At 27.8% G+C, this 18,397-nt stretch overlaps 1 protein-coding gene across 1 annotated transcript; it reads right to left on the reverse strand.

Annotated features, from left to right (window-relative positions):
• Window positions 1-12,848: 12,848 nt before the first annotated feature.
• On the reverse strand, window positions 12,849-14,427 carry LOC114186156 (gibberellin-regulated protein 4). Its single transcript, XM_028074185.1, has 4 exons — window positions 14,218-14,427; window positions 14,052-14,096; window positions 13,899-13,932; window positions 12,849-13,353 (listed from the first exon to the last, which is right to left on the reverse strand). Exons 1-4 carry the CDS (start codon window positions 14,284-14,286, stop codon window positions 13,172-13,174), a joined length of 330 nt encoding a protein of 109 aa, XP_027929986.1. The 5' UTR covers window positions 14,287-14,427; the 3' UTR covers window positions 12,849-13,171.
• Window positions 14,428-18,397: the final 3,970 nt, after the last annotated feature.

Here is an 18,397-nt window from a genome sequence, read left to right on the forward strand (position 1 = left end):
ATTTTGACAACTTTTTTTTATAACCTTAGGTGGCATCGTAGTGATTTTCTATTTTTTCATTTTCTCATACTTAATATTCTAAAATCACTTAAAAGATGTCATCTCATGTTGTAAGATAAAGTTGTCAAAATTTAATAATAAAAAAATCATTTTCCATAAATAAACAAGTGATGTGAATTTTATTTTATAAATCAGTTTTATAATATGATATCATGCCATAAGAGTTTATCCTAAGAATGATTAGATTTATGAATCAAAACAGTGTTTAAGCACTTACAAATTATTATGAGTGAAATCTATTGAAAAGTTCAATAGAAGTTGTGGATCCTAGTCTACTTGCATGTCACATATAGGAAGATTTTATCTTTATCCTTTTCTTTTCTTCAAATGTACATAGTTTTAAACTTTAAAAGTGAGCCATGTATTAAAAAATACAATTTTTATGATAGAGAAACTTAAGAGGAGAAGGTACATGCACTAACGTAGATGAATTCGATTTCGTCCATTATCTAAAGCAGGGTAGGCTTGCAATGATGAAAAGAAGCACCACGACACGAGACCTACTTAAGATTATGACGAATTGACCATCCTTGATCCTAGTCTGGCACAACACATGGTGTTCAAGGTATTACAAATCTAAAATACCACTTACGATAAACCAATTAATATCACAACCAATAAAATTAATACCTACATAATAAAGTAGGTGATTTTGGTATCTTAAATGTTAAGAAAGTATTCATATTTTTATTTATTATAAACCAATAAAAAAAATAATTACTCACATATCAACTTCATCATTTACCGAAAAGTAGGTAGGACTAAATAAGATTGTGTGAGTTAGTAAAAAGAACACTAAAAAATAGAACCCAAATTTAAAGGCCGAACAAGGAGTGCTCACAAAGGCACTTTTATGATTTGCTTACATAAAGAACAGGACCAAGCACATCCACTTCTAATATTTATTTTAAATATAATCACTTTTTTCACTTTCAAACGGTCAAGTTGTCTGCAATGTACCAATAACTCCAACATAAGAGGTAGGCATAAATTCATTCTAAATGAAAAATAAAATAAAAATTGTAACTCTAAATTTTTTAACTTTTTCGTTTTAGACAAAGAGAGTAGGAAGAAAAGAAAAAGATGAAAAGGTAGGATAAGATGATCCATATGATGAAAATAAAACATACGATTGTAACAAAGTATTATATAGGAGAAACTTTATAAATTTGGGTCATATGTTCATTCTATTGATGTTATTGATGTGACATGTTAATTTACAAAGCGATTTAGATTATTTGGCCATTTAGATATTCTATTTGAAAATTCTCATATTATATAGAATTTTTTTATAAATTTATTTAAAAATTTATAAAAAAAAAAATCCTTAGTATTTTTTTAAAAATTTTAATTGACACTTCATTCTTTTGTAAGTAATTATATTTTATAAAATTATAAAATTTGTAAATATTTTTTACAAAATTTATAATAAAAAATGTTTTATACAAAATATTTTACAAAAAAATTGACAATAATTTTTTAAATAATTTTTTAATAATAAAATTTAAAATATTTACTATAAAAAATTAAAATAAAATTAACAAAAAATATTAGTTTTTTTAGTAGTGAAATATAAATTTTAAGATAGTTTTAGTTAAAATTTTACAATTGTGTTCCTATGTCACTTAATAATCCTAGTAATTCAATTTTTCTGCATATAAAAAGATCAAAATTTAAGACTTATCAATAAACCACTATTCCACCAGTTTCCAAACATTTATAAAAGTTTAATAAGAAGTTTTAAAAATATACATTTGTTGTATTTTTTTTAATCTATATGTCACAGTTTATACTATAAACAAATAAATGTCAGAAGTATTTAGTTGAGATATTTCAATATGCTTAGTTTAAAATATTTTTTAAATACTAAATACTTTTATTTTTAGAATGTTTTGTACTAATGCACAAATTTCTTTTTTTACTAGACTTAATTACTTTTTAAATTTTTCTTTTCTCATAAATCAAAACTAGCTACTCTGACATAGCTTTAAAATAAAGTACATTTTGGTAAATCTTTAAGAAAGCAAAAGTAATTCTTAACAAAATGAAACGTTAGAAATATACTACAAGATATTTTACTTCAGAGAAAAAAAAAAGGCAAACACCCTTTAGTATCTGAACTGAAAAGGACTTGCAACCTCAAGCTCATGCATTATTTAAACCATCGTAGGCTTGAAAGAAAAAGTTCTTATTTAATTAACGCAAGTTTGTTTTTTATATTTTTTCTTCTTATGATAAAATAAATTACACTTTTCTCTCTGGAGAGGTAAAAATACTGTTTCCTTTTCTTATATGATAAAAAATATAATTAGATGCATTTAATGTAAGGCTGTTAAATGAAATTTTTAAAAATTTAAAGTATACTATAATAGTATTATATCATGTTATTTTTTTCTCATTTAATAAATAATTTTTAAGTATAATTAAATATATTTTTTATCTTTTAACTAACGGTTAAAATTGAAATTAATCTTTATTCAAAGGTTTGGACCAATTTAACTTTCTATTTTTAGAAATTTATGAATTTAGTATTTTTAAGTAAATTTTATTAAATTTATTTTGACATTAAACATGTTTCTCAGTTAATATTAAAGTGAAAATATATCAAATGGTATAAACAACTCAAATATTATTTAAACACACGTTTAAAATATGAAATAAACTTAACAAAATTTGGTTAAAAAAATTAAATACACACATTTCTAAAATTTTGAAACTAAATTGGACCAAAATTTTAAAAATTAATTAATTTCAATTTTCAAAAGTTATGCATGAAAACCATATTTAACCTTTTAAATATGATGCAACACCTATATATCCCAGGAGATAATTATGTAAAACTATCTTGATAATACGTTTAGAAAGTTAACGTAAATTTAATGAAAAATTAAAAGTAAAATAAAATATCTTCACGTTTAAATATGTTAGAGATGATAAATAGATATTTTTAACATAAAAGGTATGTAATACTTACTTTTATCAACAAATGAAAGTATGTAAAGCAAACCTATAGTAGAAAAATAGTATAATTTTATTATACAATTTTTAACATTAAAATAACTAATAACATAAATAAAGACTTTATAAATTGTTTTATTCGAACAAGTTTTCATTCCTCTCGGGTACTTAAGATTGCAAATGAAATTGTAAATATTTATTATTCTTGCTTTACTTTATTCAAAATATCGCATTATTTTCACCTTACGAACATATAAGTAATCAATTTTCTATTCATCAAAATTAGGGATTAAATTACTAAATGTTAATTTATGATTCTATATACATTCTAATTTTATTTTAGAAATATTATTTATCATATCAGTTCATATAACTTAAGTGATATTACGTGAATTGTATATTTATGATACTTTTATATAATATTTATATAAATTTACATGAAATTTCATATTTGATTCGATAAAAAGAAGAAAAAAAGATTAAAGTTAAAATAAAATAACTTACTATAAGTTACAGTAGTATTGAGATTAAATTTAACCTATTCAATTTGTATTTGATTGAATTACCTTAAATTATCCTTATTTAAACGTTTTCATCCACTCTTACTATTATAAAGATACAAAAATTACATACAAGTGGAATTATCAGATTTAATGTTAACGTAAAATAGTTTAACTACACGTTCTCTTTGTAAATTGATGAGTTGTTTGCTTCTTCTTTTTTTTCTGGCCCAGTTTTCTCTCCCAAAAGTTAAAAGTAAAGTGAATATTTTTTTCTCTCAAAACTCTATCTTATAGCATATTGGAAGTTGACATATGAAATTAATTTGAAATTATTAATTAATAATTCATTAGAAGTAGTTTAGTGGTGAGTTTTGAGAACTAGAGAGGAAATGGTAGATTTTGATTTGTATGAGAGCACGATAAATAAAAACAGTTTAAAGCAGATAAATGAAGTCAATGTTTAATAAATTTGAAAACTGAAAAGAAGCATTAAAATGTTGGACAGTGATTTTTATGTGAATGAGATTGTTACAGAGCAACAAGACTAAGAGTCACAGCTGGTATTTTCAAAACTTAAATGAGTCGTAATTAATCTTGTCCCACCATGGTGCCACCCCTTAGAACCCTCCACCACCATATATGTTACAAGGAGGAGAACCAAGATGCTGTTTCCATCAATGTTTTCAACCTTTTATTTCACCCTCCAGAATTTATTAACTTATCTATTTAATACACTAACCCAATAATTATAACCATGCAACATGTATCACCAATGCATTAACATATCTTTTACTATCGCTTTCAGAGACAAACAAAATCAGATTAACTCCGATTTATGTATCATAACCTTCATAAATTTATAACTAGCGTAACAAAGGCGCGATATGTGTGTATGTATTTTTTAAATATGCGTGATATTATATTAGTAGGTGATAATATTATAATGTTATTAAGTTAATATATATATATATATATATATTAAAATTATATTTATTAAAAATAAAGTGAAATATATCAGAACAAATAAAAGAATAATCATTAATAAATAAAGAAGAAGAGAAGAAACAGAGAAATCTGATTTTATAAAAAGTTTGTAAAAATAACGGTCAATTTTTAAAAATTTAATAAATTGTTATATTTAAAGAGTAAAATCGATATTTTAAAAAGTGGATACAAAAAGGGAATCCCCTTTATATATTATTATAGATAATATCCCAAAAACTCCATCTTATTTATAAAATAAACTTTACATTTATTTATTTATTTATATATATGGGTGTAAAATAGACACATTAAGCTAAAAAATTACAAATTTACTAAGGATTTTACATTGGTTCACCGGTGTTTGGTATAAAATATTGTTAGAACTATCAAAATGGGTTGGAATCAGCGAGCCAATTCGTCCCACCATGGGTTCAGGTCGGGTTGGGTTGAAATTTTTTTATAAATTTTAATACGGATTGATTTTTGACCCGACTCACTTAGAACTCGGCTCATCCGGGGTGACTCACCAACCCACAAATAAAGGGTCATGCAAGTATTTTTTAGTTTTTAAATTGGACTTTGTATTTGGGTCAGGTTAGGTTTTTTTTAGCCAACACATAGATAATTTGATATGTTTTTTATTTTAGTTTGTATTTGGATTGTATTGAAGTTTATTTATATTATAATTATAATTATAATTTAATTTTGACTGAAAAAAATTAAAAAATTGTAGTTTTTTAATTAAGTGAGTCTGTGAGCCAACCCGTTTAACCCACCAACCCGTGGTGGACCGGGTCAAGTTCAATTTTTTTTAGTTTGCTAATAAGTGAGTTGGGTTTGGTTGGCTCACTAAATGATCAACCTATGGTAGGTTGAACCGGATCAGGTTGGGTTATCCGTTTTGATAACTCTAAATATCGTGTAAACTTACAAAATGAAATTTCCTTTCTAGATAGTTTAGCACAAATAAATAAATAAATAAATAAATAAATTTATGTTAAACCCGAAAAGATATTATTGATGTACACATTTATTATCATTAGTCACCATTATTTGGTGACATGAAAATATGAAAATGCCATATATGTACCGTTATTTTCGACGAGAAGAGATATTTAAAACATTTTATATGAATTGACAAAAATAACATTATTAATATTTTAAAAAATATAAAATATAAAAATACATTAATTTAAGAAAAAAATTCCTTTTCTTTTCAACCAAACATATAAGAAATGAGTTCTATTTCCTTATTTCTATTAAAGTTCTTTCTCTTTCAACCAAATATAACTCCCTCTCTCCCTTCTCAAAAGGTTACTTATATTACATTTATTACCTTACTTTGTTTATAATAGATTTACCCTTCATATTGCAAAAACACATGTCAAACAAGTTAGCTTTGGCAACTGCATTTGACTTCGGTCACACGCTTTTCATACATTTTTCAAACTCAACTCCTTTCTTCTTTAATGTGTGGAACTTCTTCTATTAAAGTCAGAACACACAATGTCCTAAAACGGGGTTCAACTTCCTGTTATTTTCTATCTCAGTTTTTCTAAACATAAAACTTAAAAATATTGCAACGAAAATTTTGCAGCAGTTGATTGATGTCATGCTGATTTCAACTTCTGCTTGAGTCAAATGGTGCTGTTGCTTTCTAAATCACCGACACTGTTATTTATTTCAAGTCATTACTATGGTTCAGCCATTGCTGAGTTTTGTCAGGAGCTATTACCATTATTTCGAAATAATTTTGTTAGGTGAAATTTCATTTCCCTTTCATTCATTATGGTTTACCCAGAAAATAAGTTTCATTTCATTCAATTCATAAACTTGTGGATGAACAAAAACTTTAACTTTCGGCAGTGTTCCCTGTTAACTAGTTGTTGAATTTCTTACTATTATATTTATATTTTCATATCATATCCAAAACCATGTTCATAGATTAAGACTATTATCCACTTCATTTGAAAATTAACAACGATGATAATTGTGCAAGACTTTCTCACTTGCATAGCCTATAATTTCAAAATGTACACTGCACCATGATAATTTAGTTTTAATTTCCAGAATATATGGATGCAAACGAAAGTTAATTTTTTGTTTGAAAATATGAAGAATAAGAAAACGAAAGATTCTACCATGCTTCCCAAAACACTTAAATGCGTCTTTTAATTTTCCTCTTGTTAACCATAATTGATCACACATTAACTACAAACCTAACCGAAAGTGTAATTGATATCTTACTAACGATCCAACTATTATTAAGATGGCATAAACAAATCTAAAGCATGAGGAGAAATATAACTCCACTCGTCTACCAATTAATTTTTTTTAATAATTGAGAACAGATAATTAAGTTGGGATAACGACATATCTGTAAAACTTCTACTAAGAATATGAGATCATTGATTGAAAAGTACGAGACAAATATCGAGGCGGTGTCCAAATATCGTGCTACATTTTGCCTCCATTGTATATATGGATATTGTCATATAACTTTAATGTGGCTTCTTTATCAACATCTACTTTTATTACTTCTTATATCATGAATAAGGGAAAAAAAATTAAATAGTGAAACTAAATTTATTCTCCTTCTTTCTCAATACTCGTCAATTTATAATTCATATACATTTATTCAACTATTTCATATATACACATTAATAAAACATGTATCACAAAAATAAGATTCATAAATGTGTTTTTTGAGTGATTTATTGAAAGAATGAACGTATTGACAGGGTAGATTTGAGGGATATGAGTAAATGAATTTGAGATAATAGAAAGTAGAGAATGATAAAGTTTATTTTAAAGGATTAAGAGACGGAAAATTAGGAGATTTGAAAAAAAAAGTTGGCAAATGATTTTAATATATGAATGTGATAGATAAAAATTATATTTTAATAGATGAAAAAGTAAGATTATAATTTTATCTTTATTGTTAAAATTAATATAAAATAAAATTTAATTACTTAAATTTAATTTTAAATAAAATATGAATGATTAGTTTTTAATTTAATTGGTGTAATTAATTTGAAATAAAATATAACTGGCTGAAAATCATTTTAATTAAATATCAAAGTATAATAAAATTAAGATTATTATTAATTAATTATTATTGTCATTATTACTTTTATTGGTATTTTATTTAGATGTTGTATTATTTTTTGCATTAACATTATTTTTAAATACTTTTATTTCATTAATATTAGAATTATTATTATCATTATTTATTTTATTATTATACTTGTTATTTTGATAATCACACAATTGATGGGTTGTGTTTACCCTCAAATTCCCTCAGCTTTGTGAGATCAATCCTTCCTCCCATACTCCAAATCATTTCCGTTAAATAAGTGCAATAATACCCTAAAACTAACAAGTTGCTGACTCTACCTTGTTCTACGTTAATAACAAGCATGCGGAAACAAAAACACTGTAGTTTATTTCTATAATTGTTTTATGTTATTTCTTTAGAAATAAAGATAAAAAAATTGAGAATTCTTAGAATAAGAAAATTTTTGCAAGTACATAACATGAGTATTTTAAAATTGATTTGAAAAATAAGAGAAAATTTATTTATTTATTTATTGTTATTAATTGTATTTTGTGGATATAATTATGGTTAAAATTGGATAACAGAGAAATACATGATAGTTATTTATTTAAATATTGACTTAGAATACACGAAAACATAATATATGAGAAATTTGTGTTTTTATATAACTTTGTCATACTTGAAACATACATTTCCAAAGACAAATTTAGTTACTCTTTTTATCATTAATATATTTAACTTTTACTTAATTTTAATTAATTTGCATATATAAATTAATTATATGTAAATATTGTAACATCCCAATTTTAGCAGCTTAAAACTAATAAAAATATGGAGTTTCATCATAGTTCTAAAATTGATAATCCAATGTACACAATATATTAATACAGTCTTACAAAAGGTATGACTATAAAAATATATCACTTATACACTTAAACTAAACTAATAAACTCTGTACTACTAACCACTGCTAAAGCTCTCGCTGGAAACCTCCTCTTCAACACTAACACGATGGCTCTTTATCCTCCAGAAGTGTCTTTGACACTGCAACCACATCTACTCCCACCAAATAGGTGATCATCGCAAAAGGAAACATACAACACAAGACAGGAACACAAAAAGCAAGGGTAAGCTAATCTGATTAAGGAATCATGCAGTTCAATTATAAACAGAAACCATGCAATCTTTCTCATTATCACCAGAATCATATAAACCACCAAACCACATATACATGACTCTAGACTCAATATCCGGATTATGTAAGCGACATCGGATCTCTTGGTGGCTTGCACCTGTGACAGTTCCCAAACTCTGCAGTCTGCACACATGGAGTATTCACCCGACCATTCCTAGGGTAAGTCCCCTTCACGTCTAGATTGGATCAAGTCCAACGACGAGGACCTCCTGCTACTCCTCACGACATAATCCATTCTGCTCTATCTGAGCTTGAATGATTATTGGAGTTTCAAGATACCAACCATTATAGATTCCTTACATCCTTACACACACTACAATTCCACTTGGATTTCCCTTGAAATTCCATTTCAACCTCATCTTCTCATAATTTGTATTCATCCAATTTAATCATACAATACATCAATGGTAGAATTCCAACCATACAGGGCCTAAGTTGCACAAGGATACATTAAAACATACATTTCCACCAAAGAAAACAGAATTAGAGCACTACTATTACAGTAGCTCTCGCTCTGGCTAAAAAGTCTAGCCTAGGTGAGAGGTCATCTCGCTCAAGCGAGCCAGTCTCGCCTAGGCGAGACACTAACAGTGGCAAAAAGAGAAAACCTGGGCGAACTCTCGCTCAGGCTAGGCTGGTTCGCTTAGGCGAGATCGTCTCTCGCTCAGGCGACCCCAGCTCGCCAAGGCGAGACTTCGTGCAGGAACAGAGGTGCGTCTCCTGGTGTTTTCGCTCTGGCGAGCGTCACTCGCCTAGGTGAAAATACCAGGTCACGAACCTGTTCCCACATGCAGTGGATCAGTTTGCCTCAAGCACAAATCAATTATTCACCAAATCATGCAATTCAAACACTGATTCATCTATCAAACACGTAATTCATGCTCATTTACGGATTTTCTATTTAAATTAAGAAGAGTGGTTAGCTTCCCTTACCTGTTATCCTGTTTAGACAGCTTTATAAACGTCAACGCCTTAAAAACGTCAACACCTCTAACTCCACAGGATGCTCTATCTACACATAGAAACATCACAAGAACGATCAGGACATACCTTTATGATCACTGATCAACAGAGACTCATACTGATGATTAAAACGTCGCATGCAAGCGGAAGAGGGCTTGCATGCAACAGAAAAAGACTAATAAGAGAGCAGAAACTTAACTTACACGAACGGAGAAACTGATCAGTCCAATTTGAAGAGCTTGCCGAGAGGATCAATCATATGGTCTCGGTTCTTCAATCAGACGACCAGAGAGACAGAACCTCTAGAGAGAAGTCAGAGAACTCTAGAAAAGTGGTTTCTAAAGAGATGGTATGTTTTAAAATAATGAAACTCGTTTATAACAATTTTATTTATACTAAAACCTTTTAATATTAAAATAATCGAGTTTCACTATTTTTAAACCACTATCACTTTTAAAATGTCATTTTCTAGGGTCTTACAAATATGAGAAAGATAAAATAGAAAATATTATAAATATTTGTTAAAATTTAAAAAAATCGACTTTTTATTTTTTTAAAATAACTGTAAACAACAACAAAAATAGAGAAAATAATAGGTACAGGAAGGAACGATAAACAAAGAGTATGTTTTTATTTTTGAGTAGACAAACTTGGGCCTTGAAATTGAGTGGAAAAAGAAGTGTGCCAGAGTTAAAGCTAGTACCAAAAAAGAGGCTGTCACTTCCTGCACCCATTTATTTATTCTGCACCTCCCTAATTTTCTTTAATACCCATTTTAGTCTTTGATTTAATAATAGGAATCTACTTTCTTGTAAGATGATATTAAAAAACTATTAGAGAGGTGCAGAATAAATGAAAAGAGTCCAGGAAGCGGCAGCCCAAAAAGGACTATGGCTATTCTTTGTAAGACCAATGTTGTACTGTTAGACAAAAAAATTTCCAAAAAGGCCCAATAATACCTGAATCAAGAAAAGTATAAAACCTAACCTATAACAGATAGATGGATAAAATATATATATATATATATATATATATATATATATATATATGTCTGTTTCCGACGACAAAAACACAACATCCACTGATTTATAATTAAAATTGTATTTTTAACGTCGAAAAACACGTAAAATGAGATAATTTAGTTTCAAAAACTTTCCTTGGATATGAGCGAAAATTTGGTGAAAAAATTAAAGGTAACTAGTATATGCATTATATTTTTATAATAAAATAATATAACATAATAAAAAAATAAAATATAAATTATTACTATTAAAATAATGATAATAAACGAAATAAATAGATAATAATATTAACAATAATTATAATAATATGAGTAATAATAATAAAATAAATAATATAAATAACAACAATTCAATTTTAGCAACTAAAATATTTTTTAATTTATTAATCCTGTCACATCACTTACAAATTTCTATCAACTTTCATCTCACATCCATACAAATCATAACATCTTTTTCATAGTTCAAATAACTTCATTTTTACCATCTTTTCTTTTTAAATTTACTCAAATTCTCTCATCATATTCATATTCAAATCCAAACATACCCTTAACCTACTAAGCTATATATAGTTAATATATGTGTAAATGAGATTCAGGTTGACAACATTGGATATCATGTCACTGTCTCTCATGAGAAATTTCAAGGAACCATGGTGAATCCTAAACTAACAACACCTTGAAGAAATTTACAAAAAAGTAAATTAAGATCGTATTATTATGTAGAGTGAAGTTGCCTTTAGCTTTTCACCTCATTATCTTTATAAAGGATTCACTCACTCCAATAAGGTACAACATTTCTCATCTTACCTTATGTAATTTCGTTCTTTTCACCAAGCTTCTTTTGCCCAACTAACAGTCATCCAAATTGTTTGAAATTCTTTTCCTTCACACAGAAAGAATTCTTCTTGTTTTTCGGCTTTTGCAAAAGGGTGGTTTTTTTTTGAACATGAAGTCAATAAGTTTTTTCTTTTTCAATGATGTACATTAAGAGATCTTACACCATTCCACCACTTGGTTTGCTAACTTTAAATTCCCTAAAGTTTGCATATTACACGAGTCCATCTATGTTAAGCTGCCAATGATATTATAAACGTTCTTTTACATTAATCTTTTTGAATTATCACCAATCATTTGCTGACCAGTGATCATTCTCTCTTTGTCGAAGTCAATTCATCTGTATTCAAACCTCTTCTAGTGTATATTTTGATGATCTTTTCTCTTGTAGGGAAGAAATTAATCATGTCAAACAGTTTCTGCATAATATCTTCCATATATTTGCCCTCTTAGATATTTCTTGGGTCCTGAGATTCCTCTGTTTAAAGGTGGTATAGTCCTTAATAAAGGAAATATGTCTTAGAACTTTAGGAAGACAATGTGATCATTGCTTCTAAACCGGTCACTACACCTTTTCATATCCTTCCACTAACTTGCAAGATCATCAAGTTACTCTATTTGATAATTACTAGACCTAATACTTCTTATTCAGTTCAACTGCTTTGTCAATTTCTTCTAAGCCTTATGGATACTCGAGTTAATGCAGCAACAGAGTTTTGAAATATATAAAAGGATTTTTTCTTCCCCGCTTGTTCAGATCTTAAACTCTATGATTTTGCCGAATACAATGTCTAAGACTTCTTCAGAAGTTGCGCGCAGGACATTGACTAGTATCAAACGTTTATGCATATACAATTACAATTCAACACATCCAAGATCTTCATAATTTCACGAAACTGATGTGTAATGCTAAACCTTCACAACAGAGGTCGTATCTACATGTTTTCTTGGTTTTGGTATCACTTTTTTTTCTTCCTTTTGGGGTGAAACAGCTGAACCAGCCCTTAATATTTTAATTCCCACCGAAAGTGGGATCAAGTATCTTCATCAGTTACATGGTCACCGTCACTACTTTTTACTTTTGTGGCATCTTTACTTTGTAAAAAGAAAAGAAAAACAAAAGTACACGTCTTGAGTAAAATGGGCCTACAAAGGGTGCATGAGCATGACAGAGCAAGAGCATCACTTTGCCTTATCACATGCACGCATATCTGGTAATAAATAGGGACCTTGTAAAGAAGAAGAAAAGAAAATTGCTGTTTGCAATAACAGTGAAGTAACGCAACACTGAAGCACCATTCATTCCAAGACAAGATATTAAGGTAGCAACAAGTTCCACAGATGATGTATTGATATAAGTAATTAGCCACTCACGTTAAAGGAAACAAAGTCCTAAGGAGTGATACTACAGATGGTGGTCCTTAAAGGGAGGACATCCCAAAATGCATAACAATAGTGCCACCACAAGGGGCTATACCATTTAGTTAGGACATGTGAATAGTAGGGAAGTAAGGTAGTGCCTTAAATGGAACAATGAAGGAAGTGATAAATATATAAGAAAGCAACACTTATGTTTGTTGAGGTGAGGTTGAAGCTTAAGGGCACTTGGGTCCTCCCTCCTTGGTCTTCCAGTTGTTGTAGCAAGGGCACACGGCCTTATTACCATAATACCCCGGAGGCACACACAGGCACTTCCTGCAACACTTCTGACAGAAAAACATGCAGGGCTTGTGGTATTGGGTCTTGCTACATCTCCTCGAGCACTGTGATGGGCATTCTGGTCATTTCACATCCCCAAAAGAGACATATTGTGAGCATCGGTAAGAAACAAAACAGGGCAAGCGTTATGGTCAATCCAATAATCAATACCACTTTGACTCCTCTCTTTTCACACACCAGTCAAAACACTAAACAAAAACAGCTTTTATGGGAAAAAATTGACCACGGTCAAACTAAAATTGACAGTGAAGAGAGATGTAACCAATTATAAAATTTTAGAACTTTTTTTTTCAATTTATTAAAGAAGTACAAATAATATTATATGTCGGTTGGTTAGTTAAGAGCTTTGAAAAGAGAGGTACAGAATCATGTGAATATAATTTGGCTTAACTGAAAAAATAGGAAAAAATAATAGCAAAATAACAATCCGAGATCTGCTCTGAGAGCTATTTGGGAATGTTCTTAAAAATTTTCCTTCTTCCATTCTCAGTGTCGCCATCGCCACCATTTTTTATGTCCAAGGTTTGGGGTTGGAGAAATCTCTCGACATATACATTACTTCATGCCATAAAAACAAAAGCTGAAGAAAAGAAATTTACTTACGATAACTCTTGAGACTCCCACTTCCATATTTGCTCTGGGGAAAGAAAAAAACAGCATAAATCAGCACTGGTAGAAAGCAAAATCCCAAGACCCAATTTTTCATTCTTCATAAACTCGCAGAGAAAGAGAGAGTGAAGAAGAGATGCAGCATACCTTGTTATCATTCAGATGGTCTCCATGCCCATTTGCAGCCATAACCTGAAAAATGAAGCCGTTTAAAATGTAAGAAGCCTTCGATTTCTCAACACTAGGACGCTAGTGGTACCAAAAAATGAAAACATTATGTGTGTCTGGTTCTTAGACATTGTTAAAGACCAACCACTGTTTGAAGCATGGAAATGGCAATGAGTGCCAAGATCATAGCTGCAAAGAACTTAGCCATAGCCATTGTTGCACACACACTACGATCAGAAAACCCCTCTTGATTTGGCAGAACCTTGTGTCTGAATCACGAATCAAGACCAAGAAACAAGAGGGATGTTTGAGGAGATGCTGGGATCTGAAAGCAAATGATGGTGGGGTATTTATAGAAACATTCAAGGGTGGGGATTGGATGCAGCATTTATTGGGTGCATTTAGAAGTAGAAAGTTGTCCTCAATTTGGAGAACCAACGTCTGACACGTGTGTCAGCACAAATATCATGACGGTGATGCAAATTACATTAGATCGGATCGTACGGTCTACGAAATACATTAATTTAATTAGGAAATGCTAAGCAACTTGGAACATCGCCGCATGTTTGCTGCTCCTAAAAACTAACAGTCTTAAAAGACATGCACGCTCCATAATTCGTATGGATGGATAAGAAAAAAATAAAGAAAACAAAACAAAATAATACCTAATGTGAATTTTTAGATGATAATTTACTTTTATGCAGAACTTAAAATATTTTTCTGTAAATAAATTGAATTAATAAAATTTATGATAGGAATTCAATTATCAAAAAATAAATTTAAAATTTCATGAAATTTTAAATTTTATATAAAAAGGTTAATTTAAAATTATTGTTATTTTTATATATATTCTCTTTATATCCTCTTGGTCTCGTTAGGACATTACTTCTTCCACTTCCAACAAAGTTTTCACATGATAGTTTTGATCTCATTTATAGCAAGATTTTATCCTCTTTCTTCTTATAATATTAACGGCTATAAATTTTTGTCATCCTCATCTTCCAACAAATAATAAGTATGCTCATATTATTTTTATAATTTTAAATATTAATTAACTATTTTTTTATAGAAAATAAAAACTACAACAAAATAAACACAACATTATAAGAATTCAAAAAAATATTACTTTTTAATGTTAAATATAAAAAAATTATAATTACATAAATATCAATTTATATTAATAAAAAATAATTAAGTAAAAGTAAAATAATTATAAAAATAGAAAAAAATGACTAAACAGTATTGTAAAAATATTTTATTTAATAAAATTGAAAATTACATCTTTTAACATGTAATACACGATCGAACCAAATCACGCAAAAAATATATATAATTAAGATTGATGAGAGGAAAAATACTTTTAAAACATAAGTAAATTTGATGAATATCAAACAATTTAAAGAGAAAAAATGAACATTTTTTAGTGAAACAAAAGTTATTTAAATTAAATGAAATGAAACCAAAAATAAGAGCGAATAGAAAAGAAAGATATTCTATATTATCATGTAAATTAAGAATTTGTGTGATTGGATGTTTTAAGTTAAAAGTCAAATATTTTCATATGAAAAAAGTAATAAATAAATAAATAATAGTAAAAAATAGTAAAAATAAAATAATATTTGTGTTAAGAACTATTAGATTCAATACAATTAAGATTTATGTTTCATGAAATGTAATACATACATCATTAGAACAAATTCACAAAAAAAAAATATGCAATCCAAATTGCGATAAGAGAGAGTACAAAAAGATTAGAATAATCTTTACGAATTTGGAATAAGTCGATAATTGAGAGATAATTAAAAAAATTGTGGAATAAAAGAACAAGGGAAAGGTTATAAAACTAAGGATCAAAGACAACTGTGTCAAAATAATTGAAATACATCATACGATTTGTTTGTTTATAGGGATATATTGTTCAAAAGGAAAGGAAGAAGAATATAACTTTGGTTTGTTTCAAGGGATTTGTAGAGATTTGTGATGATGAATTTGGAAGATAGGGGATGAAATCATTTCCTCCTAGTAGGGAAAACATTTGCAGGAATTTGTATGGAAAATTACATCATCACATTGTTATTTTATCAAATTACCCATATTTTTTAATTAATAATTTGTTTTTTATTATTAGAGGTGGCAATATGGACTTGGTAATGTGAATCGGTCTGTAGGTCCGCAAAAAAACACGAGACAAACTGAGGTATTGAGCCTGCAGACTCACAAAAGCCCGACCTGCATAACTTGCAGCCTGCATGGGTTAACTTGCGGTCGCATAAAAAAACTTGTCCTTATGTATATTAGTTACTTTTCTCCTGAATTTCGACATGAAAGTTCTAAATTCTAGTATGAGTGAAAAAAGACAAATGTAATGTAGTTTTGAACGTGCAAAAGTTGAAATGATACATCATGTATGTCAAAGTACGAATATGAATATGATGAAAATGTTGAATTGTCAATTTATCATCCAACTCTCCAAAGTCTTTGCTTAATTTTGTGATTTTGTTTAAGTTTTCCAATTTGTTGAATATTGAAAACTTTATCATAAAAATTGTTTTAAAAATACAGGTGAGCTCACGTGTCTGCACTTATGCAAGGCAAGCCCAACTTTCCATTCCCATTTTAAATGCTTAGTGGGCTAGCCTTGCCCCTTATTGTGGGCCAAGTGCGGAGTTGACCTAAGTAGAATGGATTGACGCGCATTGCTAATTCTACTTATTATAATCTTGTTTACATATTTAAATTATAAAATATATTAAATACTTTAATATTTATAAGATATAAATTAAATTAGTATAAATATAAATTTTAACTAATTTTCATATATTAATAAAAATAATGATCATGATAATAGTAATAGTTAATAATAATTAATTTTAATAACTAATAATAATAATTAACAGTAATAATATTATAATTTTTATTAATAATTAATCAAATTTATTAATAATAATAATTATTATAATAATATAAATTTTAATGTTAATTAATAATAATATTAATGATAATAATAACAATGATAATATAAAATTACTAATGTTAGTTGTAAAATTAAAATACATGAAAAATAATTAAAAAAAAATAACAATAATAATATTAAAACTGATAATATTAATAATGATAATAATAACTATTATAACAATAAAACTAATTAAATTAAATTTTATATTAATTTTAAACATAAGGATAAAATTGTAATCTAACAATTTTTCTATTAAAACATATATTTTATTTTCACTCTCACCTCTCCTTTTCTGAAAACAAACAACCTCAATTTCTTCTATTTATTTCCTCAAATTCTTTTACTTATTCTCTCTCAAATTCATTTCTATAAATAACATTGAATAGAAGCAATGAAGTGAAATTTTAAGTTAACATACATTGATAAGAAGTTTTTGCAAGAGTAGTGTATGGTAAAGTTGAGCAGAGATAACTTAAAATTGTCACAAAAACTATATAAGATTAACTTATTGATAAAAATTGAAAAAAGAAGTGGGAAAGGATACTAAAAATTAACATCTGTCTTTTGAAAAATTTAAAATTGGTGTTACCCTGAACACTCTTGTTTACAGAAAAATGTCTTATTTTATTTGTTAACTAAAAATGGTAAATGTCCAAAGACAAATACCAGACTGTGAATATATTTAAGGTTCTTAATAAACAATAATATTCTTGAAAAAGAATAAAACTTTAAGGATTTATCAACTTTTTTTCTTTTTATATATAATTTTGGAAAGAAAAAGGTTATCATAAATATTTTTGGTGGTGATTTTTTTTTTCTTGCGTTTACCTGGTAAAAAGGTTTACCAGACAATTATGTGTCCGTTGGATGAGCGAAAGTTTGGGTTTAAGCAGTGGCGGAGGATAATGGTGGCAGGGGAGGGCCATGGCCCCCCAAATTTAGAATTTTTTTTTGTGATAGGTATTTTAATTTTTTTATAATAAATATTATGTATTTTGATTTTTTTATTATAAATATTAAATCAAATATTATTTTTTATATAAAAATAATAATTAATGGTAATAAATAATAAAATATAAAACCATATATAATAAAGAATTAAAAGATTTATCAAGATATTTTTATTATTTTTTTTCATTATAGTTTGAGTTTCTCACAAATTGTTCTCATCTTTCATTCTTATTTGTTTTCATTTCTTTTGTATCTGAAAAGAAAAAAATATTTTATTTTTGCTCTTATTTCTCTTTTATTCTCTTCCATTCTCGAGGAAGAAAAGAAGAAGGTAATTCTTTTGTTTCACTTGATGGTGAAATATTAGTTTAATAATTTATTTAATGAACCTCTTTAATATTAATTTTTTATTTTATGA

Source organism: Vigna unguiculata, chromosome 5, assembly GCF_004118075.2.
Source record: "Vigna unguiculata cultivar IT97K-499-35 chromosome 5, ASM411807v1, whole genome shotgun sequence".
Classification (NCBI taxonomy): domain Eukaryota; kingdom Viridiplantae; phylum Streptophyta; class Magnoliopsida; order Fabales; family Fabaceae; genus Vigna; species Vigna unguiculata.

Excerpts from the sequence above, each read along its gene's own strand:
- LOC114186156 (XM_028074185.1), bottom strand. The coding sequence starts at position 14,286 with ATGGCTATGGCTAAGTTCTTTGCAGCTATGATCTTGGCACTCATTGCC. Across the intron at positions 14,097-14,217 it reads TTTCCATGCTTCAAACAGTG|GTTATGGCTGCAAATGGGCA; the intron begins GTTGGTCTTTAA and ends TTCATTTTTCAG. Across the intron at positions 13,933-14,051 it reads ACCATCTGAATGATAACAAG|AGCAAATATGGAAGTGGGAG; the intron begins GTATGCTGCATC and ends TTCTTTCCCCAG.